Source organism: Branchiostoma lanceolatum, chromosome 5, assembly GCF_035083965.1.
Source record: "Branchiostoma lanceolatum isolate klBraLanc5 chromosome 5, klBraLanc5.hap2, whole genome shotgun sequence".
NCBI lineage: Eukaryota > Metazoa > Chordata > Leptocardii > Amphioxiformes > Branchiostomatidae > Branchiostoma > Branchiostoma lanceolatum.
This window is the reverse complement of record NC_089726.1, coordinates 5,659,244-5,686,717: the sequence shown is the minus strand read 5'-3', so window position 1 is coordinate 5,686,717 and position 27,474 is coordinate 5,659,244. Positions and strand designations below refer to the sequence as shown.

Below are 27,474 nucleotides of genomic sequence, written 5' to 3'. Positions count from 1 at the left end.
ACCAATGACACCTTCCTACGTCCAAAACGTTGACTTTTTGATCGTTCTAGAGTCGCAGAAGGTTTAAACTCTTCTTACACATAGACGACCATGGCCTGTTGCCACTCCAAACTTTCGAGCAAAGTCGGCGGTTGCAATTGTATTTGCCAGGTGGTCGCCACGGTTGGCTTCTGGTTGACTGCGCCAGCCGAATGTTTCAAATACAAAAGCTTTGAAATTGGCTGTGGCGTGGTCAAAAACTAGTCAAACTGGTTGGCTAGTTGGCCTGGGGAAGATCCGAACGTATGAGACTGAGAGGGGCAATACTATGGGAGGGGCTGATTCGGCTGCACGCTCTGCAATATAAATATAAATACGCGGGTTTCTTTACACTACTCTTCAAGTCATTAATGAATGACAGGTTGTTAAACATTGACCAGTGTCAAAAGTCAGAGTCTAAGGACAGAAGCCAGTTCGCCTTAAAAGATGGACAAAAACGCGCGGTTTAGTTTTCTACTGGTGCTGCTGGTAATTGTTCTGGCTGCCGTTTCTGGTCAGGACAGTCCGACCCGAACCACCTCGTCCGGTGAGATCGTGGGGTTCACCAGCGTCGCGGAGGGGCGAACGGTGGAGCACTACCTCGGCATTCCCTACGCCGCCCCGCCGACGGGAGACCTCCGCTTCACGCCTCCCCGGCCAGTTCAGTCCTGGGAGGGCGTCAGGAATGCGTCGGTCTTCGGCAACGAGTGCGTCCAGACATCGGACACCTTGTCCGGCAGTGGCATGTCGGAGGACTGTCTGTTCCTTAACGTGTGGGTCCCTCGGCAAGGCCAAGAGGGGCCAGGGTTGTCGGTGCTGATGTACATACACGGAGGAGCGTACGTAGTTTTTTTTATTTGTTTGCATTATTTTACGTTTTTGAAAGTACATCATTATTACATGTAATCAATTTACTCTTCAATATAGAATACAACACGGGGTATTCCGTATCACCCGAGGTACGACCCGCGGGAGGGCTGGGACCGAGGGTGATGCGGAATACAACGTGTTGTATTTTATTTATGTCATACCCACCCGAGAAAACCCACATTTCAATGCGGAATGCGCCAGAAGTTGAGAGAGTTTTGTATCCTCGAAGAAAAAATCTGTAACAACATTGATTCCAAACTCCGAATCCGGCATTCGAATTTTTGACGGCGGCGCAACCGGCGGGCTCGAAATGCATTCTAAATATTCTATGGAAGCCCGTGTGATACAACTTGGAACCCCGTGTGATACGGAAAGTTATCACACGGTCCGGAACACCCGGATCGAACGTTTTTGCGGCCCAGGTATGACATGATGACTAAATTCTTGCTAAGAACTATGAATAGAAGAAGGTCATAACGTTACACGTAGTTGGCGCCTGGGTACGTATGTGAGCTGTCATTTTTATTTCAACACAATGGGATCACAATAGTCGTACGATAGGTCCCAAATTGAAGACATCCGTCGTACGATAGGTTCATGATGTCAAATTGGGGACATTAGTCTTGCCAAGGAGGTTTAATCCTCCTAGGTTGATCGCAAATTAAAGACTCTCTTTTTTGGACAGTCGTGGATCTGTCGTACAAATTTCGACAGTCTTGAGACGGAAAAGGTTGCCGTAGATTCTTGCCAAATCCGTTCTGTCAGGTATCAGGACGGGTCGGCCCCATGGCCATGTCCAGAACACTTCGGCCCCAGGCCGAGGACGGTTCGGCCGCAGGTCCAGGACGTTTCGGCCCCATGGCCAGAACGGTTCGGTACCAGACCGAGGACGTTTCGGCCCCATGTCCAGGACGGTTCATCCCGAGGCCGAGGACAGTTCGGCCCGTCAGTTCCCGCGTTGCCAGTAGAGACCGCATTTCTTTGCCAGACAACTTCAACCTGTAGTTTGTGCTTTGTTGTTTGGCCGAAACGCGTATCGGCAATCAATGTGCTTTTCAATTAGTCTCTATGCCGGCTGTAAAGAGAGTATTTATCAGCAGAGTTTGGCCACCATAGGCTTTCACTAGCAGGCACAGGCGGAGATGTTAACCTTACTGACGGACTCCCCCGGATCCCTTTTTTTCCCAAAAATCTATGATAGAGCCACGACCTCAGCATTAGCAGCATAACTGAATAATGTTCATTATACAGGCCGCAGACGAGTGGCGCTGAGGTGGGCGTTAACTTTACGTTTTAAGTTCTCTGAGTGCCTGGTGTTCACAATGTCTTCCGGGAGGCTATTCCACAGCTTAACTGTAGCAGGGATAAATGTTCATCTGTGCCAGGAGGAGGATGACTTGACAGGTTCTAGAGCTGCACTGTGTTGGGATGTGGACAGGCGAGTTTCTCGGCGATGAACATAGGGCTCAGGTAGCAGGTTGTTCAGTTGCGTTTTGGTAGTACATTCTGTGTAGCAGTGTGTGAGGGCCCCAACATTTCTCCGCTGTTGTAAGGGCTGGATCTGAATGCTTTCCAGTGAGTCTTGGGGTAAGTCGATGATCCTAGCCAATTATTCCTTTTTTTTCGCCGAATTCTACGATCCACACCACCGTAGGAAGGCCTGGTGAAGGCTTCAAGAGAGACCGTGTCCTTTTGTCAGACCACGTCTCTTGGTACTTCACGCGTATCGGCAATAAGATGGTTAATGATAGGGACCGCGTACCTTTGTCATGCATCACGTCTCTTGCTACTTCACGCGTATCGGCACTGGACCATTAAAGTAACGTGGTTTTCAGTAGAGTCCGTGTCCCTTTGTTAGAACCATGTCTTTCTGTGTGATTTACGCGTATCGACAATTAACGCGATCTTCAATAGAGACAACGTGTCTGGCTGAATGTTTACCCATGTGTGGATTTTGAGAAAGACGGATCCTCATTCGAGACCTATCAAACATAACGTGTTAGATAACTCAACATTGGCCGATTAAGCCTGTCACACTTGTGCGTATATACAAGTCCGCATTAGATGCGTTTTAACATGTTTCTGGTTTAAGTTAAGTTTGCAGCCGAAGAAGTCATTTCGTAGGTTCGACCACTTGGCTGCACAACGGTGGGTCAAAGTAGAAAACAACTTTGTCCCCGCAAGCTTTACTTAAACCAACAAAAAATGTTAATGCGCAACTCACGCGCACTTGATAATACACACAAGTGTGACAGGCCCCTAAGTCCGAGTCCGAAGCGTCCTTGACCTGGGGCCGAAACGTCCTGACCTGGATGGGGCCCAACTGTACATGGGCCGGAACGTCCTAATCTCCAAGCAGATCTAATGGTTGCGAAGACCGTATCCAACTGACAGAAAAAAGTTTTTGTTGCAATAAAAACTTCTTCTGCCAGTTGGATACGGTCTTCGCAACCATTAGATCTGCTTGGAAATTAGGAACGTCCGACATTCGTTCTGTCAGTCTCATTGAAAAGTCTCACCTCACCTCACCTCCCCTCACCTCACCTCACAGCATGCCGCGATACGGAATGTTCAGTGTCGTAAACGCCCGGGCACTAGTCTACAGAAAGAAAAGAAAAATGTACGACGAATGTGACCGCGTCTTGCGGAACACTACTTGAAGGGACGATCCTAATCAGTATAGTGCCTGCAACAGCAAGGTACAAGAAAACAAGCTTACGGCATTCTTGGTGTCGAGTATCGTTTCAACTGTTGTCAAAACATTCGAGCTTTTGTACTTTGGGTTTTTGCCGTTGGATTTGTGGCAATATGCTTACTGATGGAGGTATTTGCTATTTTGCTGTCAGTGTCTTATTTTGTTTTTGGTACGTATTGTAATCTGGGTCTCGCGAGTGTTGATGTACACACATCCTCAACACTATGGCGTGCCCATATGGTTAGGACCCAAGTGCGAGGAGCTTTTCCTACGAGAAAACTATGGTTATGCACGAAACACGGTCTTTTAGGCTGTTTTGGGGGGCACAATTCAAATTCATCTAGAGTTCGGCGATGCCATACCTTCGCCGAATGGTGTTAACTTGTATGAAAGATGTGTTTGAAAGGTGTGTTATGGATTGCATAATTAATGCATGATGATATTCACCTTCATTTAACTTCCGAATACAAGTATCAAATTACCATCATTTACAAATTTGGAATCATAGCATTTTCTCATTAATTAAGCAAATCATGCCCTTATATACAGGATCGATAGATAAATCGATAGATCAATCGGTTTCCCTCTCTATGTCACAGTTCTCAGTTCATATGTCTTAACATGTTGCTGTCACTCTGTCCATATGGTGTATAGCTATATATATGTGTCCTCGTATATAGGTCGTCGTCCAAAAAATAGCACATTGAAAGGGAATTTCAACTTTTCCTCATAGATCATGTAAAAAAGGGCCTGATTTGCATATAATGCATCTTATTATGTCAATCATCACTCATCGTTTCTCCCTGCCCAAAACAATTAAGATTCATCAAACCCTGCTTGTGTTATCCTCCTCCAAAATTTAAATAACTTATGTCCCCTGTAGTACCGTAGAAACCCCCCACCCCCCAAAAGACCCAACTTCGAACTTGACCTCCATTTCCGTCCGGACCCCCAACAACCAACTCAATTTCATCACGATCCATTTGCCTACCAAAAATCACAAACATCCGTCCATGGCATCGAGAGTTATATCGCCAAAACCATCACTCCACAAATCCCGACCAAGGATATACCCATCTGCCTACGGCGAAGGCAATAAACACCTGTCGACAGTGATACATCCTACTTTGTCACCCAACAGATTTCAATCGTATTCTGGCAACAAGGAAAATGTCGATGTGTTGGCGGCAGTTGGTGACATCATCGTAGTGACGCTGAACTACCGGCTGAACGTGTTCGGGTTCCTGAGTACGGGAGACCGGAGCTCCCCGGGGAACTACGGGCTCATGGACCAGCGGGCAGCCATCGTCTGGGTCAAGGACAACATCGCCAACTTCGGCGGGGACCCTAACAGGTGAGTGTCATTGCGTCTTCGCACACAACATGCAGCCTTTATATCATGTCTACAAACTTTTATCAGGTAGATTAGCTTTATTGAACTGTAGTTAAGTACCAGCAGATGCCATACTTTGTACCTTGCACAATCGTTGTCTAAAAAGATGAAGATGCTTTGAAGATACAAAGGACGGCAAGTTCCACGGCACTAGCTAAGAAAGACGCTAGGGAGCCCGTAATCAATCTTCTTTTTTAACCCTCTCATTTCTTTGATCGATAAAGACCTGACCTGACTAGCCACCAAATATCATGCCAAGTCATCAATAATTTCTTTTTTGTTCCCTACTCATGCTGGCGACCGTAACAACTTAGAAAATATTGAGAGAGTATGCAAACGCTTCGGTGCGCCTGCTGAATTGTTCTACACATTTTGACAAGGATATAACTTAATGGTTTGTCCGACATGATGTGAATAAAACATCCTCCGAGCAAATAAAACCTTGCTAGACGCTAGATATGCTTATATGTTCTTTGCATTCACGCGACTATAACACACTATTGTCCACCATGTTGGAAGTCACCAAGTACATTTGAATTTGTAGCTACAGCTACCTAATTATAACACTATTCTCCGTTTTTACGTGACGTCACAATCGCGTTCAAACTGATTTTGTTGCCCATGTTTGCATTGTGGCGTCGACCTTCCATCTCCAGAAAAATAGCCATATTACATCTATGCCACAAAACTGCACAAGAAGAAACTGATTTTGTCAAGAAAACGACAAAAAATCGACAAAAACAATACCGTGCAACGGTTGCTTGCATTTATTAGTAACTAAGCCGAGATGAGTCAAGGCAACAAGCAAGGCAACGATACATGAATTTTGAACCAAATTCGTTGTGTCCATGCAAGCCCATGCTTGCATGGTCCGGTCATGCTTGCATGGCCATGCAGCAGCCATACCATGCTTGCATGTCCATGCTTGCATTGTGGCGTCGACCTTCCATATCCTAAAAATGGCCATATTACATCTATGCCACAAAATTGCACAAGAAACTGATTTTAACCAAAAAGAAAAAAATCGACAAAAATAATACCATGCAACGGAATGCTTGCATGTATCAGTAATTAAGCCGAGATGAATCAAGGCAACAAGCAGAGCAACAATGCATGGATCTTTAACCAAATTCGTTACGTCCAAGCAAGCATGGCCATGCTTGCATGGTCATGCTTGCATGGCCATGCAGCAGCCAGTGCCATGCTTGGAAACAATTTGGACATCGATGCTCGGCCATAGCTTATTTTACTTGCGCCGTGACTTACCTGCGATCATCGTGAGATGCATGTGCCCGGGGCTTGATAAAACATTTGTGTGGATCATAGTTAGCCTTGTTTTGTGGTGAGCTGATTATATAGAAAATCTTCTGAAATGCCGATTTTGCTTCAAACAAACGGATCAAAACCTATTGCTACAACTTTGACCTTATATCTAGCGTTGGCTCGACTACTCAATGATCCACAGTATGGAGACAAAAACAGCACACTAGGGCCCGCAGGTACGATAGGGCCGTTGTTCTATATTCGGCCAGGTTATCATCCGACATGGCGCCCGCGCGTGTCGTCGACGTAGCGGTTTTTGAAGAACGTTCCGTGAAAACGAAGAACATACATGCAGTTCAGGTCTGAGTCTAGACACCAAAAGACCAATAGACTGATGTCATGATACAAACGAATTATTTTCATGTCTCTGGTCCCAACTTTTGACATGCCCTCTGTTCTACAGCATTACCATATATGGTTTAAGCGCTGGGTCCATCGGGGTCAGTCATCAGATGCTGTCTCCCAAGAATAACGGACTGTTCAGTCGGGTGATCTGTGAAAGCGGCGCGTCCACTGGGCCCGGCGCTATCAACTACCGCCCCCTGGAAGCCGTCAAAAACCTCTGCAAGGCCATGAACTGTACTAGCGACGACACGGCTGGCATGGTGGCGGAGCTTAGAGCGGCGGACGCCACCGTACTGACCTACGTCGCCGCTACATTTACAGGTAAGGCCCATTGACTTGTGAGGTTACATGAATCTTTCATTTTGGCGACGCCCAAGGGGAAATTGTTTTACGTAGATTTGATTCGATTAGGCTGCATGAACATATACAGCCAGGGCTACCTAACTAGCCGACTGACTAAATATTATGCATTATACAAGTGGTTACGTACGAGGCACAGATACAGGCGTTTGCAAAGACGAGACTTAGGTACCAAAGAAGTATGTAGTTTTTACGTGGTCAGCTGGTTTGAAGGTATTGTAGATATCCCGCCAGTCCGAAAGCCCACATATGTATTCCCCAGAGATTTCTAGCATCTTTTGAGCTACGCACACTCGACTAACAGAGGTTATTTGAGAGGGTCAGAAGATCTCTAGATGTCCGAAAACGCCGGAGCTACTAGAGTGCACCCGATACATATCCAATTCTCGATAGTAATGGTGTTATAGGGGAAGCAATAAGTGCATAGCTATCGTGCAGAAGGACGTCCTTCCGTCCTCTGAAGGAACTTCATTCACCATAGCTATGGGGAACGCATTTATTGGCTACCTCTGCGCACAGGCTGATGGGAAGGCCTTTCGTGAGCACTTCAAAATGGCGGCTCTGCAGACTACTACTGCTTCCTGTGCACACGCATTCGTGTCGAAATTGTTAAAGATGCTGTACTTTTTGGAGTGCTGACGATCTACGAATTTACCGAAGTACTTATTTCCTGTCATGCCAACCCTATGATGGTCCTGGCAAGCTGCATTTACATTAATGACCAGCTTTGAGAGAACAGATTTTTTTTTACATTTGGTAGAAAAGTGGAGTAAGTTATTTGTGGTCAGTCGTATGGCCCGTATACTACATATCATCATATTATATATTACCACAAGAACTACTGCTATTTGCTTGTAAGTCTTGTGAGTACTGTTTCACCATCAGTTTGCATCAGGATTTTACCGTGCGGAGTACCGCAAAGAATCTAGTGTGCGCGGCCTAGCGGTAACTTATGTGCGACCGAGAAAAAAACATGTTCACGATTGAGATGAAAGAATCGTTTTATTTACAGAAAAACTGAAGTCGCTTTCATGTACCCAATATCGTAGGCAATCCCGGGTTGGAATATGTTTAACCTGCGTTGATTTAGATATGATTTATGAGCTCTAAACGCTTCAGGATACTGCCGTACGGAGTACCTCAAAATATTTAGTGCGCGCGGCCTTGCGGTAACTTATTTGCGACTGAGAAAAAACAGGTTCGCGATCGAGAGTGAAAGAATCCTTTTATTTACAGAAAAACTGAAGTCACTTTTATGTACCCAATATCGTAGGCTATCCCGGTTTGAAATATTTTTTACCTGCGTATATTTAGATATGATTTATGAGCTCTAAACGCTTCAGGATACTGCCGTATGGAGTACCTCAAAATATTTAGTGCGCGCGGCCTTGCGGTATCTTATTTGCGACTGAGAAAAAACAGGTTCGCGATCGAGAGTGAGAGAATCGTCTTATTTACAGGAAAACTGAAGTCGCTTTCATGTACCCAATATCGTAGGCTATCCCGGTTTGAAATATGTTTTACCTGCGTATATTTAGATATGACTTATGAGCTCTAAACGCTTCAGGATACTGCCGTAAGGAGAACCACAAAATGTTTAGTGCGCGTGGCCTTGGCCCTTGCGGTAACTTATTTGCGACTGAGAAAAAAACAGGTTCGCGATCGACAGTGAAAGAATCTTTTTATTTACAGAAAAACTGAATTCGCTTTCATGTACCCAACATCGTAGGCAATCCCGGTCTGAAATATGTTTTACCTGCGTTGATTTAGATATGATTTATGAGCTTTAAACGCTTCAGGATACTGCCGTACGGAGTACCGCAAAATATTTAGTGCGCGCGGCCTTGCGGTAACTTATTCGCGACTGAGAAAAAAACAGGTTCGCGATCGACAGTGAAAGAATCGTTTTATTTACAGAAAAACTGAAGTCGCTTTCATGTACCCAATATCGTAGGCTATCCCGGTTTGAAATATGTTTTACCTGCGTATATTTAGATATGACTTATGAGCTCCAAACGCTTCAGGATACTGCCGTACGGAGTACCGCAAAATATTGGTGTAGTGCGTGCGGCCTTGCGGTGGGTGTAGCTTGCCAGAGCCATCATAAGGTTGGCATGACAGGCAATAAGTACTTCGGTGAATTCGTAGATCGTCAGCACTCCAAAAAGTACAGCATCTTTAACAATTTCGACACGAATGCGTGTGCACAGCAAGCAGTAGTAGTCTGCAGAGCCGCCATTTTGAAGTGCTCACGAAAAGCCTTCCCATCAGCCTGTGCGCAGAGGTAGCCAATAAATGCGTTCCCCATAGCTATGGTGAATGAAGTTCCTTCAGAGGACGGAAGGACGTCCTTCTGCACGATAGCTATGCACTTATTGCTTCCCCTATAACACCATTACTATCGAGAATTGGATATGTATCGGGTGACGCTATCCACCGTAAGGCAAATACAGAAGCAGCGTCCGCTGCCATGTTGGTGTCCCTATGACGTCACGTTAAGCTCTATATTGCGTCATACACACTGTAGGACTCCCGCCTCTGAGACACTGGACGCCCGTCATCGACGGCGACTTCATCCCGGAAGAGCCTCTGGACATCCTGGAGTCGGAGTCTGTGGAGAACCGCGACTTGCTCCTCGGAAGCAACAACGATGAAGGAGGGTTCTTGTATGCAGAGAGCGATTTTCTAGCTGTGGACAACGCTCAAGAGGCCAAACGTTTGATCGAAGCGAAGTTTGCCACCGGTTTCGTTACAGAGGTAACGTTACGTCAGAACTGGTGTTTACTTGGCGTGTTTGAACTGGTGTATATTTGGTACGTCAGAACAAGTGTATATTTAGCGTGTTTGCGTTCATGATTGTCTGCCATGTTGGATGGTTAAACCTGGAAGTTGATAGGTAAATTTGACCTTGCCTCTTTTTTTCGTAAACCTTTTATTTCAAGCTCCTGTATAACGTAGCGCTACCAGTTGTGGTGCGCCTTACCAATTGCCAATGTCCACTTTGGGTCATGTCCATATGTCGAGGTGTATTATGCTAAAACCATGACCGATAAAGAACGCCAGGACTCGAGTATGGTCCTTAGTCATGACTCTACCTTATACAATGTAATGAATCAAATTTATACAGCGACAGAACAGAATACACTCATGGGGCGGGGAGAACATCATACGCGATATAGAGTTTGCACCCGGTCTCTCTTGGCAGCCGATCTCTGATATCTCTCGCCACGAGAGGTAGCTAGGGCCCCGTGTGCTAACTGTGTTGGCGGGGCAAGTTGCTTCCCCTGCCGAAGGATTAGCGACTGTAGCGCGATGGTCTTATACCCAGGCTACTGTAATTGAAGACATTTCTTTAACTACAACAGGACGTCTTGGAAGCTTTAACCTACGACTACGACATGTGGGATGAGGAAGACGCTGCACTGGTGAGGAGGTCCGTGGCAGATCTCTACGGAGATTTCACTTACGTAGCCAACACGGTCCAGACGGCAAACGTGTATTCAAAGGTATAGTGTTGAACATAGTTGTACAATCGATATGATTTAATTCAACTTATAAGAATGTTTTGATTAAAAAATATTTCTTGATGTTTATAACAATTTATCATTGTACAGCACTGATTCAAAGATATTACATATACCATTCCAAAAACCGTGTGGTGACTTGGAATGGACTCTATTCTTGATTGTTGCTATTTTTGCTGAAATTTGAATATTTCATTTGCTATCAGAAATCGTACGGTACACTTGCAATGATACATTTTTTTGTATATGCATATAAAACATATGAAATACAACGATAAACAGCAACAGGGATAAGCACCATCCGCTGTTCGACCATGAAGGGCTGTCTTCACGCACATTTCCCTATTCACTAATTCTGTATTCTGTATCATGTGCAGAGAAACTACACGACCTACATGTACCAGTTCGCCCATCGACCGTCAAGCTCGTCCTACCCGCAAGGAGTCGGTGCCTCGCATGGGGAAAATCACGAGTTCATCTGGCCATACCAATACTTCTTGGACCGTGCTACCGACGACGAGATGAACCTCATGCGAACCATGATGAAGCTGTGGTCCAACTTTGCCAAAACAGGGTAAGACATATAATTGGTGCCTGTTCAGTTAGGGTTTGCTTGTATTGCATTTATCTTTAGAAATTCATTGAGACTATCATGAACATGATATTTGCATTTTGAATTATAATCGATCCAGTGACTTTTGGCATTTTTCATTAGACATCATTTCAGTCTTATGTTTTTTAAGAATAAAAATGTATACATAGGTGCATTATAATGCATTATTGGGTATACATTTGTTAAAGTACCGGTGTAATGGTGTAATACATGTATACTATATAGTACCTCGGTAGGAAAAAAAACGGGATAGCGCGCAAATGCACTTGAACACACACGAATGCAAAACAAATATACCAAAACAATACCTCTGTTTTTAAGGAGGTAATTGATACATGCTTATATTTTTTTTACAATTACTATGCCATAATCAAGACTGACTTCATGTTTATCCCTCCCCAGAAACCCGAACTCGCCAGCAAACACCTCCCTGTCGGTGGAGTGGCCCAAGTACCTCCCCTCGACCAAGCAGTACCTCCGTATCACCGCCAACATGTCCCCCGACTCCGTACAGACCAACCTCCGGCCAAATAAGGCCTTCTTCTGGACGAAGACGGCGCCATCTTTAGACGGAAGGACCTGCACATGTCCGATCCGGTCGACCTGTAGCCCTGACGTGACGTCTGGGGCTATCACTTCTGTAGGGAAGACCCTCATGGCGTGCATGATCGCTTGTCTGTTGTCATATGTGTACAGCTACTCCCCAACTGCTGGTAATTAGGATGCGTACTGACGAAAAGAAAACTAGAACCCTGTTAGCCTCTCAAATTCAAAACCCATTCATTTGAGAGAAACGTTAATCTTCCACTGTTTCCAAAAAAGAAGTCAAACCCAAAAAAGCTTAGATTGTATTCCGTAGGAGTTCTTAGTATAGTCAGTTGTTCCACTTGTCACCAATGTTAACTTGCACAGTCTTTATAGTTTGTCTATGCATTGTTAACTCCATCAAAAATGGAGATATTGTTTTGGGCGTGTCTGTGTGTGTGTCTGTGTGTGTGTTTGTGTTTCCGGACTATTATAGTCTGCATATCTCAGAAACCTCTTGATGGATTACGATGATATTTGGTTTGTGGGTTGGTGTTGGGAAGCCAAAATTCAAGGTCGATTTGTCTGGTATCTGACCTTGGTACTGCAGCAGAACTTGCCTTTCTGTAAGCGTTGTCCGCCATATTGGATGGCTAAATCCGGAAGTTGCTAGCTAATTCCATATGATGATGATGCAAGTTCCACTAAGGTACATCTTGTTGAGTTATGTGCTACAAATACATGTGTGTACTTACTCAGATGATGATGTTAGTTCCACTAAGGCACATCTTGTAGTTGTGTGCTACATATACATTTGTATACTTACTCAGATGATGATGTTAGTTCCACTAAGGCACATCTTGTAGTTGTGTGCTACATATACATTTGTATACTTACTCAGATGATGGTGTTAGTTCCACTAAGGCACATCTTGTAGTTAAGTGCTACATATACATTTGTATGCTTACTCAGAAGTTGATGTTAGTTCTGCTAAGGCACATATTGTAGGTATGTGCTACATATCCATTTGTATACTTACTCAGATGTTGAGGTTAGTTCTGCTAAAGGACATCTTGTAATATGTGCTACATATACATTTGTATACTTACTCAGATGATGATGCTAGTTCCACTAAGGAACATCTTGTTGAGTTATGTGCTACAAATACATTTGTATACTTACTCAGATGTTGAGGTTAGTGACATTCTGTAGTTGTGTGCTACATATACATTTGTATACTTACTCAGATGTTGAGGTTAGTGACATCCTGTAGTTGTGTGCTACATATACATTTGTATACTTACTCAGATGTTGAGGTTAGTGACATCCTGTAGTTGTGTGCTACATATACATTTGTATACTTACTCAGATGGTGATGTTAGTTTTACTAAGGGACATCTTGTACTTATGTGATACATATACATTTGTTTACTTACTCAGATGATTATGTTAATCCCACTAAGGGACATCTTGTAGTTGTGTGCTACGTATACATTTGGATACTTACTCAGATTATTATGTTAGTTCCGTTAAAGAATATCTTGTATTTATGTGCTACAAATATATTTGTATACTTTATCTACGGCCAGTGGCTAACCAGTGCGTTAAGAAACAGCCGATTTGTACATAAGTTAACACCTTCCTACGGTACAATGATGTGACATTTGCACTGTTTGAATAATAATTGCTAGTCAATGTGATAGGGAGGATTCAACATATTGTAAAGACATGTCCAAAACTTTGACTTTTTGATCATTCCCGAGGCGCAGAAGGTTTAAATCCCTCTCACACATAGACGACCATGGCCTCTTGCCATTCCAAACTTTCGAACAAAGTTGGGGCGGTTGCAATTGTATTTGGCAGGTGGTCGCCATGGTTGGCTCGTGGTTGACTGCGCCAGCCTAATGTTTAAAATACAAAAGCTTTGAAATTGGTTGTGGCGTGGCCAAAACCTAGTCATACTGGTTGGCTAGTTGGCCTGGGGAAGGTCCCGAACGTATGAGACTGAGAGGGGCAATACTATGGGAGGGGCTGATTTGGCTGCACGCTCTGCAATATAAATATAAATACGCGGGTTTCTTTACACTACTCTTCAAGTCATTAATGAATGACAGGTTGTTAAACATTGACTAGTGTCAAAAGTCAGAGTCTAAGGACAGAAGCCAGTTCACCCTAAAAGATGGACAAAAACGCGCGGTTTAGTTTTCTACTGGTGCTGCTGGTTGTTCTGGCTGCCGTTTCTGGCCAGGACAGTCCGACCCGAGCCACCTCGTCCGGTGAGATCGTGGGGTTCACCAGCGTCGCGGAGGGGCGGACAGTGGAGCACTACCTCGGCATCCCCTACGCCGCCCCACCGACGGGAGACCTCCGCTTCACCCCTCCCCGGCCGGTTCAGCCATGGGAGGGCGTCAGGAATGCGTCGGTCTTCGGCAGCGAGTGCGTCCAGACAGAGCCCGGCGGTGCCATGTCGGAGGACTGTCTGTTCCTTAACGTGTGGGTCCCACGGCAAGGGGGGTCAGCGATGTCGGTGATGATCTACATACACGGCGGAGCGTACGTAGTTTTCTATTTGTTTGCATTGGTTACGTTTTTGAAAATACAGCATTACCTGTAATTATTAGACTCTTCAGGTGGTTATAGGTAGCGCCTGGGTATGTCAGCTGTCATTTTTCTCCAGCGTCCTGGTACTGGGTCCGGAACGTCCTGGTACCGGGACCGGAACGTCCTGGACCTGGGACCGGAACGTCCTGGACCTGGGGCCGGAACGTCCTGGTACTGGGATCGGAACGTCCTGATACTGGGATCGGAACGTCCTGGTACTGGGATCGGAACGTCCTGGACCTGGGGCCGGAACGTCCTGGACCTGGGGCCGGAGTGTTCGACATTCATTCTGTCAGTCTTACTGAAAAGTCTACAGAAAAAAAAAATGTTCGACGAATGTGACCGCATACTGCGGAACAATACTTGAAGAGACAATCATAATCATTATTGATACATAGTGCCAACAATAGTAACAACAAAAGAAAACACCTGTCGACAGTGATACATCCTACCATATCACCCAATAGATTTCAATCCGGATCGGGCAACAAGGAAAATGTCGATGTGTTGGCGGCAGTTGGTGACATCATCGTGGTGACGACGAACTACCGGCTGAACGTGTTCGGGTTCCTGAGTGCGGGAGACCGGAACTCCCCGGGGAACTACGGGCTCATGGACCAGCGGGCAGCCATCGTCTGGGTCAAGGACAACATCGCCAACTTCGGCGGGGACCCGGTTAGGTGAGTGTACCTGTGTCTTCGGACACAACATGCAGCCTTTATATCATGTCTACACTCTTGTATCAGGGTGAGTTCTGTGAGTACCAGTAGATGCCATACTTTGTACCTTGCACAATTGTTGCGCAGTAAAGTTACATCATATTATTAGTTAGTTAAAATCCTCCCACACCGTAAGGTGTATATGGCGGTGCCCATCTCCGTTTGATAGCCCTGGGCCACACTGTGGCGCAATCACTGCAGCAGGAGGCTAGTCCACTGGCAGTGGAGTGTGTTTAACTTCCATACTGTTTTAGACGTATGTACCATTTTTATAAAGTCTTTGGTATGACTCAATGCGCCTCTTGTCCAGATGTGTCCTACCCGGGCACGAGCTCGGGCCTTCTGGTTCCAAGTAATCAGAACCAGATGTGGTAAGTAACAGAAGCGATACAACACAGGGACACCCCACAAATAATATATTATATCATTATATCATCTGCAAGGTGAAGATGCTTCGAAGATACAAAACAAGGGAAGTTCCACTGCAGGCATAAGAAAGGCGCTAGGGGGCACATAATCTTCTCATTTCTTTGATCAAAATAACTGTCATATTGCTAACTATCTATTTTCATATCTTTAATTGAATTGGTCACAACAAGTTATGACATGCCCTCTGTTCTACAGCATTACCCTATATGGTTTAAGCGCTGGGTCCATCGCGGTTAGTCATCAGATGCTGTCTCCCAAGAATAACGGACTGTTCAGTCGGGTGATCTGTGAAAGTGGCGCGTCCACTGGGCCCGGCGCCGTCAACTACCGCCCTCTGGAAGCCGTCAAAAACCTCTGCAAGGCCATGAACTGTACTAGCGACGACACGGCTGGCATGGTGGCGGAGCTTAGAGCGGCGGACGCCACCGAACTGACCAACGTTGCCGCTACATTTACAGGTAAGTCTCATTGACTTGTGAGGTTACATGTATTCTTAACTTTGCGACGCCTCAGAGGCAAAGCATTAGGAAAGCTAGGGCTAACCCTGGTGACTAAACAATATAAAGTATACAGTATAAATGCATATGGTTACATACGAGGCACATATACAGGCGTTGCAAACACAATTGCAAGACTATGTACCATATGTAGTTTTTACGTAGTATTCATTTGGTTTGAAAGTATTGAAGAGATTCCGCCAGTCTACGAATGTATTCTCTAGAGATTATTTTGTATCTTTTGTCCAGTATGTACTACGATCACGAGATTTGGCAGGCAGACATTTCTTGTTGGTTTGGACAGGAGTGACGCAAGTTTGGGCACCTAGCTGCTTTTATGGAATTGCAGGGGCAGTTAAAGCGTGCTTACGTACGAGGCACAGATACAGTCGTTTGCAAAGACAAGACTTAGGTACCATAAAAGTATATAGTTTTTACGTGGTACTCATCTGGTTTAAAAGTATTGTAGATATCCCGCCAGTCCGGACACTCACAAATGCATTCCCTAGAGATTCCTTGTATCTTGTGAGCTACGCAGGTACTGCAGAGGTTATTTCAGAGCGTAAGAAGATCTCTAGATGTCCGAAAACGCCGGAGCTACTATGGCAAATACAGCTGTACAGAAGCCGTGTCTGCCGCCATGTTGGCGTCCCTATGACGTCACGTTAACTCGCTCTATATTGCGTCATACACACTGTAGGACTCCCGCCTCTGAGACACTGGACGCCCGTCATCGACGGCGACTTCATCCCGGAGGAGCCTCTGGACGTCCTGGAATCGGGGTCTGTGGAGAACCGAGACATGCTCCTCGGAAGCAACAACGACGAAGGAGGGTTCTTGTATGAAGATCAGAGATTTCTGGCTGTGAACAATGTCCAGATGGCCAAAATGTTGATTCAAGCGACTTTCTCCAGTTTTGTTACAGAGGTACGTCAAAACTTGTGCATATTTGGCGTGTTTGCTCTCATAGTTGTCTGCCATGTAGGGTCGTTAAACCGGGAAGTCGATAGGTAAATTTGGCCTTGCATAATTTTTTCTTAAACCTTTGTTTTATTTCAAGCTCCTGAGCTGTATAACGTAGCGCTGCCAGTTATGGTGTGCTGTACCAACTGATTCCCACTTTGTGTCATGTCCTCATGTCGAGGTGTATCAGGGTAAAGCCAGTTCTCATGAGCAATTATGTATGTTATTTGTATTTAGCCTTCGGGCATGAATTTGCAATAAACTTATTACTATTATTATGAAAGACCTCAGACACGACTCCCCTTTATACAAAGCAACGAATTAAGTTTACATAGCGACATAACGGAATAAACTCCTGATCCAATAACAGCAACTGACCAAGCGTCATGCATGACGTATTTCATATGTAATCCGACACCGCATACTTCATCATGTTTTTCTCGCTTACATAACAATTACACCTCAAATTTGACCTTCATTTTCTTTCAGTACCCGTTTTACCACTTACTTCCTGCCAAACCGTACGATATTCAAATTACATTTTGAACTACAGACATGCACGGAGGTATATAAGGACATAGGTGTGTAAATTTTACACACGTATACGTAGATTTATGAATCTGACTTAGGCAATGCGACTTCGACAACAAACACCGTTTTACCGACAGATAATATATAACTAACATAAATATCCACATGTAATGAATTAGTAGACTATAGATTGTTCGTCTGTAATCGTAGCCTGGATAGCAGACCCTTCGCGCGAGACGATAACCACTTTTTGGCTGGGGGAGAACATCATACACGATATAGAGTTTGCACCCGGTCTCTCTTGGCAGCCGATCTCTGATATCTATCGCCACGAGAGGTATTTAGGGCCCGTGTGCTGACTGTAGTGGCGGGGCAAATTGTCTCTCCTGCCGAAGGATTAGCGACTGTAGCGCGATGGTCTTGTACCCAGGCTACTGTAATTGAAGACCTTTCTTTAACTACAACAGGACGTCTTGGAAGCTGTAACCTACGACTACGACATGTGGGACGAGGAAGACGCTGCACTGGTGAGGAGGTCCGTGGCAGATCTCTACGGAGATTTCACTTACGTAGCAAACACAGTCCAGAAGGCAAACATATATTCAAAGGTACAGTTTAGAACAGAGTTGTGCCATCAATATAATTTTATTCAACTTAGAATGTTTAGCTTATTTTGAATACATTTCTTAATTCGAAATATTCGTGACTATTGCTATTTTTGTCGAAATTTGTATAATTTCTTTGCTATCAGAAATTGTACGGTATACTTGCAATGTTACATTTACTTGTACTTGCACACGAAATATTAACCTCCATAGCTAGCAGGCTCTCTGGGTCTGTTGGGGGCTTTTGGCCAAATGGTTACAGGCGCTGTCTGCACAAATGACCCAGTACGAAAAGAAGTCATCAGCAAAAGTCTATTATAAGCCAAGAGAGCCTGCTATTGAGGCTGATAAAATATGATGAAATACAACGAATACCAGCAACACGACAAATTAAGCATCATCCACTGAGCGCTATATTGATCCATTATCCTATTTCACTAATTATATCCACTGTATTCTGTACAGAGAAACTACACGACCTACATGTACCAGTTCGCCCATCGGCTGTCGTACTCGTCCTACCCGCAAGGAGTCGGTGCCTCACACGGGACCAATCACCAGTTTGTCTTTCCATACCAATACTTCTTGGACCGTGCTACCGACGACGAGATGAACCTAATGCGAACCATGATGAAGCTGTGGTCTAACTTTGCCAAAACAGGGTAAGGCGCTGCAATGGTACCTGTACCGTAACGGTATGAGATCACTCGCTCACTCATGACCCATGACCTCAGTGGTCGTAGGGGCGAGATAGGGTTTAGTTAAAACAACAGGAGCTAATTCATTCATTAGCATACCACCTTGTCTTAACTTACTATTCTATTGAACCATCTAAAATTGTCTTAACTTCATTAATATATCTATTCAGAGTTTTGGTATAAAACCTAGTTCTTTCAGATCTTTAGTCACTGACGAAAGATAGCGGATGCTGTCTGAAACGTCTGACTTTCAAAATTCTATCCAGTTGCTTGACTTGAGTATTTTGGGCGTATCTTATTATCTCCATGAAAATGGAGATATTGTTTTTGGCTTGTCTGTGTGTGTGTCTGTATTTCCGGGCTATTGTAGTCAGCATAAATCAAGAACCTCTGGATGGATTACGATGATATTTGGTATGTGGGTAGGTGTTCGGGAGACAAAGGTCAAGTTTGATTTTGGGCCCCCTGGTATATGACCTTGGTACTGCACCAATTAGCGTGATTAATTAGGAACATCTATATCTGCAGTGTTTTCCATTGTACGACTCAAATACATATGTAATTATGAAGGTGGAGCATTAACGTATTAATTATGCAATGAATTCCTAATGAAAATAATTAATGCAAAAGTGCCATAATTCTTCTAAGTGGTAAATGATTGGAGTTTTAACATTGGGACCTGTGTAAGTCAATCTTATGTAACGAGATACACGTTATGTATGATCACAGCTAACATCTCCCCCACTGAGAAAAGAATTTCCCCTCCCTTCTTTGACCAACTGATACAACCACTGAGGGACTACTCATCGGCATTAACTGATCTGCTATTAACACGTGCTGAAATGTGAACCTTTAGAAGAAGAACTTTGCGCGACTATTGCAACAGGTACAAAGTATGGCAACAACAGTAAACATAGAACAAGACATAAGTATGGAATAAAACTATTCACTACAACAAAATGACTATCTTAGGTTTAACATGATTCAAGTTTGGCTAATTTTGAGTATCATTATTTGTTCTAATAACAAAACAATATTTTAAATATTTGCCTATTTTAACACTGTATGAGCTGTTGCATCTAAATATATAGTCAAATCTATCTGTAGCATTGAGTGTCTTGAAATCTGAAGTACTTGAATTGAGAAAGGTGAATAACTCATCTCGTAGGGCATCTTATTTTTTAGATAACGCCCCACTCCTTGATCTCATGCAGCATCCGCAGCAGATCAGCATCTGCAGGTAGGGGCCCCAAGCGAATAAAACGGTTGATCACCCCTTCCCGACAGTCGGCTTTGAAGTCTACCGTCAACTGTTCCAGCGTGTAGCTCCATAGGCCCGAGGATTCTTGAAGGATATTTTTGGAACGCAATGCTAAGAGTCTTATAGAAGTATTTCATTGCACGACAATCGTACAAGGTACAATGTATGGCAACAATCTTTAAAAAATACAAAGTAGTAAACTTTATCGAGATTTCTTTCTCTTTTGGTGAAATGTCATTTCAACGATACACCAACAAAAACGAAGTAAAGATAACGTCCAGTAACTGAACCTTCTACACTGTACTGAGGATGCTCACCATCTTGAGTCTTTGGACCCAGAGTCTCCTGCAGTTTGCGGTGATAATGGGCCAGGATGGCGTCCCTGTGGTTGTGGAAGACGTCCCAGCTCGCGTTACAGAGAAACAGAAGCGTCAGGTCATAGGTTGGCGGCATGTAGATTGGAGTCTGCCAGTCCACCAGCTTTACTCCAGTGGGCACGTTTCCGGCGTACTTTGTTTAGACGAAAAATCGTAACTGTGATAAAAGCAGTTGAAGACAGCAAACGAAAATCACGACGAAACATCTTCACCCCCCCCCCTAAACAATATATCTACTTTAAAAAATGTGGGAAAATAATGTAATATCTTACCTCAAACATGATGTTATTGATCCAACAATCTCCATGGCAGAACACCTTAAGTCTTGGCTCCTCCAAGTCGACACGTAGGCGTAACTTCTCCAAACGAGCTACAAGGTCTGCCTGGTCGGGGAAAGCTGCCGCGAATTCCTTCACGGAGTCCTGACAATCGTGGTTAAGTATATCCATCCCAGCTATAGCTGTATCATCTGAGGGTGAGATGATCCAGTCGTACTTCTCAGGAAGGGGTTTGCCCGAGCGGAGCTCCAGCCGATGTGACAGGCCGTGCAACTGCGCCAGGGCCCCGACTGCCAGCATCATCTCCTCACGGCTCAGCGGTTGGTGGTCGGGTTTTATGGAGAACCCCTGAGCTTTCAGGTTCTCCATAACCCTGACGGACACCATGGAACTAGGATCGGTGGCGGCGAAGTAGCATTTGGGGAGGAACCAGGAATCATCAAGAGGATCATCCTCCTTCTCTGCCTGGGATTTAGGCTCTGTGCTCGGGATTGCCACAGATAGGAGCTCAGGGACCGCGTTGGCGTAAAACTTTGTTTCAATTGTCTCGATGTTGATCTGAATGTCCTTTGACCAGAGCTTAAATCCCACCAATGGCTTAATGAAATTTGTCACTTTAGCGACGAGACTGTAGCGCTGACTTGTGTCATTCCTGGTCCCCATGGCATCAAAAGCGATGATGTCGCTCACGTATCCCTCTCCTTCGCTGATGGATCCTTTGACATGGACGTCCGTGATGATGACGCCTGGGAGGTCCTTCTGCAGTACCTGCTGCACCCAGGAGGGGGCGATGTCTTCAGCAGACTGCGGGATGGTGATCGCGGTTGTGGATGCCATATCTTTCGTAGTATGTCTTTAACTAGTGTAGTACTATCTGAAAAATACAAAATATAAGCTTCGCTCCACATTTACCGGTACCAAGAATCGACCAAAATCTTTTTCCAGCCTTGCCCATTAGAAATACAGTGAAAACAATTGTCTACAGTAACCGTTACGTATTCAATCTAAACTTTCCCACGAGCGCGCTCCCCACTCATCTCGTGATTGTCATGAGACTTTTGAAGCCACCTGTACCTTTATCTTCCATAAGACAGGATGTGAGGTATTTGTAACTGAGTCGGATACCTTCACAACAGGAATTGACAGAGAGGATCATCTTACATCATTCTTTGCTTGCTATACATGTCATGTAGGAAACCTGACCGCATATTCAGACTGACTACATGTCTGTCTGGTGATATAATAGTACCTGTTCTCGTGTCCACTTATGTAGGTCAAACGTTGAGATCATTTTCGATCATTTTTGGGCTTCTATAAAAGTACCTACCTCAAAACGCAGCACGCAAACTGATAAGTATGTTATGGTCAACCCTGCAAATGATCGAATTTCAGCTTCTGGCCTTTTCGCGTCATTTTTAAGCACACCAGTTAAAGTCGTTATGTTGCGGCAACTTGGTCCAAAAGATGCGCACCATAACATTGTCAATACGTTGATATCTTTATCATAATAGTCGGAATTCTAGCCTCAATGTAAAAGGCAGACAACACATGGATAATTCCTTACCTGAGAGTTAAGTTGTCGTGGCTTCTTCTTCGTAACACAGAGGTTAAAAGAGACCGTGGGATCGGCTCGTTGAGTTATTCTAGCTGTATGTGTGGGTGGGTGTCATTCAGGTGTTGCCCACTTGGTTACAGGGGTGGTTGGGGCACTTCTACATTTTCGAAGCGGAGGTTTCGGTCGGGGCCGGGGGCTGTGAGGTTAAGACAATCTAGGATGTCTTGAAGTAGTCTTTGAAAGAAGATTAATTCAAGTTTTATGTCAATAGTTCAATTAGCTACTGTTGTTTTAGTACAGTTGATACATTAACAGATGTTCCTTGGCAAATCACACTTTTTCAATATCGCCATACTGACTGGAAGCTTTGGTAGTGAAATGTAGCTAACATATCTCTTTAATTTGTAGTATAATGGTAAAAATAAGTTATAATTACAGTAATCAATATCAGTATTAAATAAAATGTCATGTTGTGCAGATATGACGACAAATGGGCGCAGAGCTAGTGCCTTTCCCAATGATGTAATCAACACAGCCTACGCCTATATTTTGCAACTACGATGACATAATCAAGACTGACTTGATGTTTATCCATTCCCAGCAACCCAAACTCGCCAGCAGACACGTCCCTGCCGGTGGAGTGGCCCAAGTACCTCCCATCGACCAAGCAGTACCTCCGTCTCACCGCCAACATGTCCCCCGACTCCGTACAGTCCAACCTGCGGCCGAAACACACCTTCTTCTGGACGAAGACGGCGCCATCTTTAGACGGAAGGACGTGCGAATGTCAGACCTGTAACCCTGACGTGACGTCTGGGGCTATGGCTTTTGTAGGGAAGACCCTTATGGCGTGCGTGATTGCTTGTGTGTTGTCTTATATGTACAACTACTTCCCGACCGCTGGTAATTAGGAAACGATAGGGTGTTTGCAGTCACGTGACTATGACGTAAGCGTTGTCCGCCATGTTGGATGTTTAAACCCGGAAGTTGCTAGCTTATTGCATATGCAATTGTATTCACGTGGCCATTCGTACGTTATTTTTTAGGTTTGACCAACCAGCATACTGTGACGTCACGTTATGTCTTAAATGGCTTCTATTGTGTGGTTTCTTTATTTGATTACTCCTACCTTTTACAAGGTCAAATAAAACCAAAACACTCTCATAATCCAACAATATGATACGCTTTATTCAATCAAATCGAAAGTGTTTTCGCATGTTGAATTCATTACATATATAGAGCAACTGATCGATAATGATTTCATAGAGCCCCGAAACCCCATAATATAACAGCGTGTCTATATGCTAGGATGATTTCTGATTTACACATGAAACCTTTCACGTGTTACCTACTTCGGTTCCAGTCAGCGCAACCTTAAGTGTATATGACATTGCAAAGAGGCAATAACAGGAAATTGGATAAATCTATGTTAATTTGAAGCAAGGTGATTTCGGAAAAATACTTCACTGAAAAATGTGAAATACAAAACACCCAAATCAACACAAATTCACTTATCCTCTAAAAGAAGTGCAAGCAACTTCTTGGTATACCCTGCCACAAATAATGCTACGTAAATAAAGTAAATAAATGCAACACGAATTAATAGAATATCAAAACTAGTTTGTGACGTCATTAATTACAACTTTGCATGCACCTCAGTATGCCACGCCCATATAGTTGTCATTCATGCATCAGTTGTTAGACAACACAATTAAGTGTAACCAATGGAAACCGTGCACGGTATATATGGTATATGGTTCGTCACCATGGCGACGCATCAGAAGAAACTTGTGACCATCTGCACAAACTCCTTGATGTCGACTTGGCCGTCCATGTTTTTATCGACGAGGCGGACCAACTCCGCGATGGCCTCGTTCGACAGTTCCATGCCGACGACGCTGGTCATGCCTTCCTTCAGCTCATCATTGCTGAGGAAGCCGTCTCCGTTCTTTAGAACAAACAAAAAATATAGATTGATTTGATTGATTTATTTGGCTGTAAAAAGAGTACAGCCAGGGCTGCATAAACGAGAGCTACTTACCACCAAAAGAAATCGTGACCATAGCTTGTCCAAAACAGCAGAATTTCTTACACATGTGCAGGTATTACCGTTTATCGTGCAACAATAGTTAAGTCTTTACAAATATACATGTACATTTAATGATACGTCTGGAGCAACGTTGTAAGGACACATACCTTGTCTATCTTGTTGAACTTCGCCACCATGGCCTCCTGGGTTTCTTGTGGGTTGCGTAAAGCCTTCTTTATTTCCTTCAAGGCGTCTACAACTCGAGGGAAGTCGTCCAAATCCATCTTTACGTCAGCGTTGAGTTGGCGCTCCCTTATCATGACCTATATCAGATTAACAATAAGTTGCATTCAGATACTACTAGTTTGAAACTCTGCGGTACTAAAGCTTCATTGGCATTGTATATAATAAGAACAGCAAAATCTAGATCACCATCGTTTGGGTGTTTTTGAATCACGATAACTTTGTATTCCTCAAATTTTTGATGGTAACAAGCTCGTATCAGCCGGATTTGTGTATTTGACTGATTTCATAGTTTGTGTGGCAAATACCTGAATGTAATAGGTCTTGCAAATGAGAAGGACGATATATCGATAACGTTGATACCTTTTCATGCATTAAAGTGGACAACTCAGGTAGGTCCGAGGTGTAACATAATGCCAATAACCCAAAAATAAACCACCGAGTGAGCGAAGCATTATGTTAGTTGCTACCATATAAACACCGAGGGAAATATGGGCCATGACGTTTATCGTCATACATCTAATGCAAACTGACGTTGGTCGTTATCAAAAGTCGAAGTCCCATATAATTCCTGCAAATCTTTATCATAACAAAGCCTTCCTCTTCACCGAACCATGCTTATGACGTATAAGCAATAGGAATGGAGGTTTGTGATTGGTCCACACAGTTTGTCTATATGATAATGAGCAATAAAAATGGAAAACAAAAGGTACATGTTTGACGGCAAAATTACGTAAACTAATTTCTTGGTCCAGGGCAGGCCCATGTATAACCAATATGAATGAAGGCTTTGTGATTGGTCCATACGGCATTCCTATATATTATGAGCAACATTACACGATGAGAGACAAAAGGTATGACTACGACATTACGTTGACTAGTTTGTTTGTCCAGGGCAGGCCCATGTCCTTCACCACGTTCAGCAGCTCCTGTGCAGAGATGGACCCGTCCTTGTTCACATCGTACTTGTCAAACAGCGCCTCGATGTTATCCGCCATTTTGATCCTGCAAAAAACACGTAAAGGGCTTAAAAATCATGTACCTACCCCTGTCCTTTATGATTTGAACCCGATTTTATTTCCTAAGATGTTAAAAGTTACGGATGGTTCTAGATCTGTACATCAGACAAACCCTAAGCGTGGGAGAAGAAACAGTTAACATTCACTTCGCTCCAAACTTGACGTCTGTTATATGTGAAGGAAATAAAATCTAAACAAAAAGAATATAGTCAGACCTGCAAAGTGAGCGAACTATAAACTTTCCTTGATGCCAGACGATCACCAGCCCTATAGCCTGGTTTTGTCGGCAACCGAAAGCCTTACGTCCCGTCAATTGAATGATGCCTAACCGGAGACTAATAAACGGGCTTTCGGCCCTCTTCGTACAAATCCGGGCTACGTATACAGGCCTGGCGATGTCTGACATAAATACATTATGCAGCATTGTAATATTGCGTATATCTCCTTCATGCACATACAGGCACATGACAGAGGTGGCGTTTAACGTAAGAGCGCACTTCAAATAACCTTGCATACGCATAAGAGACGGCTTTAATTCAAACAAACACCTTTGAACAAACAAACAATCAAAACAAACGAACAAACAAATAAGCAGGCTGATTTACAAAAATTGGTTGCATACATTATACATATATGAAAACTATAACGTTATATTGTGAATTTGACAAAATGTTGTTACTTACTGAGTTTCTGGTGTGCTGCTTACGACTGGAGATCCTCTTCTCACGGTGTCTTCAGACGATGAACTACCAGTCCGGCAATGCATGGAGATGAAAAACAGCTTTCCTGTCTACGCCCTGCAATTATGAATATTACTAGACAACACCTTTAGATTTATGCCGTCTTGCATGATAATTTCAAAATCAGGAATTAGGCCATGATTTGATCATATGATTATATCTTCTGGATATCCTGCAAAATTGATGCTAGCGTGCGAAAAAAATCGAAAAGTTAACGTTAAAAGACCCCTCCCAAGTTGTCTCATTATGAAATTGAAGTGGACAGGAATGTTTTGTAAATGGCTGAAGTTACAGAATAGGTATACCGAACATTAAATTCCTTATTTTCGTTCTTTCACATCTTCTTGGAAGACTTTGGACAACTTACCAGAGAGAGAATACACTTTCTGCAAGGAGTAAGTTCACGACAAAATTGATACATTTTACGATAGGAAAAGACGCATTGTATTAGTATGACATTAGTATTTATTTTCCAAAATGTTTTGCCATTAACGGCATATATTTGCTCATGTTGCAGCTTACTGTATAATTTACAGTATGGTGGCAAGCATTTTTTTTTCGGAAACGGATAAAAATTGATGTCATCAATAAAATCAAGTTATCGTGGCGATAACATCGAAGACGGATTTAATTCAAAGTAGTGGTCTGCCGTCGTGTGATACAATCTTTGTGTTGTGGGTGTGTCACGCCTAGAAATATGGGTGGGTTCTACACATGGGAAGGGTAATTAACAACTTCTTTGTGTCGGCCCAGTTTAGAGGGTTTTGCGTAATAAGGCCACAGCATGTAGTTTTCACGGATGACATCAGTGCGCTCATTAATTTTCACCTGTTTGTGAAAATCTCCCTCCAGAGATGGTTAAGAATAACAGTGACAGGAAAGTACCAAAAATGAGAAAATGTGTCGTGTGGTAGCATTGATTGTTCTAGAAGTTTTCACAAGTGAGGAAGTCAGGAATGAAGTAATAGAATTCGAACTCGAAGTTAATTGCGTAGTGGCCGGTCACCCCATTACCATTCCTCTGGCTCTTGTCGTCTCTGAAGACGGTCGACAGCTTCAGTCGATTTCTCAGCTTAGCAGTCAGTCATGATCACTGTCATTAAAATGTAAATTAAAATTAGTAACCACATCGCCTCCACGGTCTAAATATAGTCGCTAGCTGGGTCATAACCGAATCTTTATTTTGCTCAAACAGCTACTCGCATACGTTTTTCTATGATGTATCACGAAGGTCCACTGAAACTTTGAGTTTTTAAAGTCAAG

The 27,474-nt window shown here is 43.7% G+C and overlaps 4 protein-coding genes across 5 annotated transcripts in view; 2 read left to right on the top strand and 2 right to left on the bottom strand.

The window, feature by feature from the left end:
- The first annotated feature begins 284 nt into the window (after positions 1 to 284).
- On the top strand, positions 285 to 13,244 carry LOC136434597 (acylcarnitine hydrolase-like). Its single transcript, XM_066427490.1, has 7 exons — positions 285 to 857; positions 4,725 to 4,937; positions 6,703 to 6,965; positions 9,532 to 9,761; positions 10,370 to 10,510; positions 10,906 to 11,102; positions 11,544 to 13,244. Exons 1-7 carry the CDS (start codon positions 466 to 468, stop codon positions 11,860 to 11,862), a joined length of 1,755 nt encoding a protein of 584 aa, XP_066283587.1. The 5' UTR covers positions 285 to 465; the 3' UTR covers positions 11,863 to 13,244.
- Positions 13,245 to 13,700: 456 nt separating this feature from the next.
- On the top strand, positions 13,701 to 23,347 carry LOC136434598 (carboxylesterase 5A-like). The gene is made up of 7 exons (XM_066427491.1): positions 13,701 to 14,219; positions 14,735 to 14,947; positions 15,611 to 15,873; positions 16,613 to 16,839; positions 17,874 to 18,014; positions 18,477 to 18,673; positions 22,782 to 23,347. Exons 1-7 carry the CDS (start codon positions 13,846 to 13,848, stop codon positions 23,089 to 23,091), a joined length of 1,725 nt encoding a protein of 574 aa, XP_066283588.1. The 5' UTR covers positions 13,701 to 13,845; the 3' UTR covers positions 23,092 to 23,347.
- On the bottom strand, positions 18,033 to 22,786 carry LOC136434599 (uncharacterized). The gene is made up of 4 exons (XM_066427492.1): positions 22,190 to 22,786; positions 20,620 to 21,499; positions 20,288 to 20,480; positions 18,033 to 20,054 (listed from the first exon to the last, which is right to left on the bottom strand). The coding sequence occupies exons 2-4, from the start codon at positions 21,460 to 21,462 to the stop codon at positions 19,891 to 19,893; spliced, it is 1,200 nt and encodes a 399-aa protein (XP_066283589.1). The 5' UTR covers positions 21,463 to 21,499; positions 22,190 to 22,786; the 3' UTR covers positions 18,033 to 19,890.
- Positions 23,348 to 23,354: 7 nt separating the features above from the next.
- LOC136434602 (calmodulin-4-like) overlaps positions 23,355 to 27,474 on the bottom strand; it is a 129,095-nt gene continuing 124,975 nt past the window's right edge. Inside the window, exons 1-4 of one of the 2 annotated variants that reach the window (XM_066427497.1) lie at positions 26,155 to 26,283; positions 25,325 to 25,457; positions 24,377 to 24,532; positions 23,355 to 24,128 (exon numbers count right to left, since the gene is read on the bottom strand). In XM_066427497.1, the coding sequence (XP_066283594.1) occupies positions 23,958 to 24,128; positions 24,377 to 24,532; positions 25,325 to 25,457; positions 26,155 to 26,237 (543 nt within the window). In that variant the 5' untranslated portion in view covers positions 26,238 to 26,283 and the 3' untranslated portion in view covers positions 23,355 to 23,957. Of the gene's footprint in view, positions 24,129 to 24,376; positions 24,533 to 25,324; positions 25,458 to 26,154; positions 26,284 to 27,474 lie in introns of those variants that run through there. The other variant, XM_066427498.1, reaches the window with a different exon arrangement.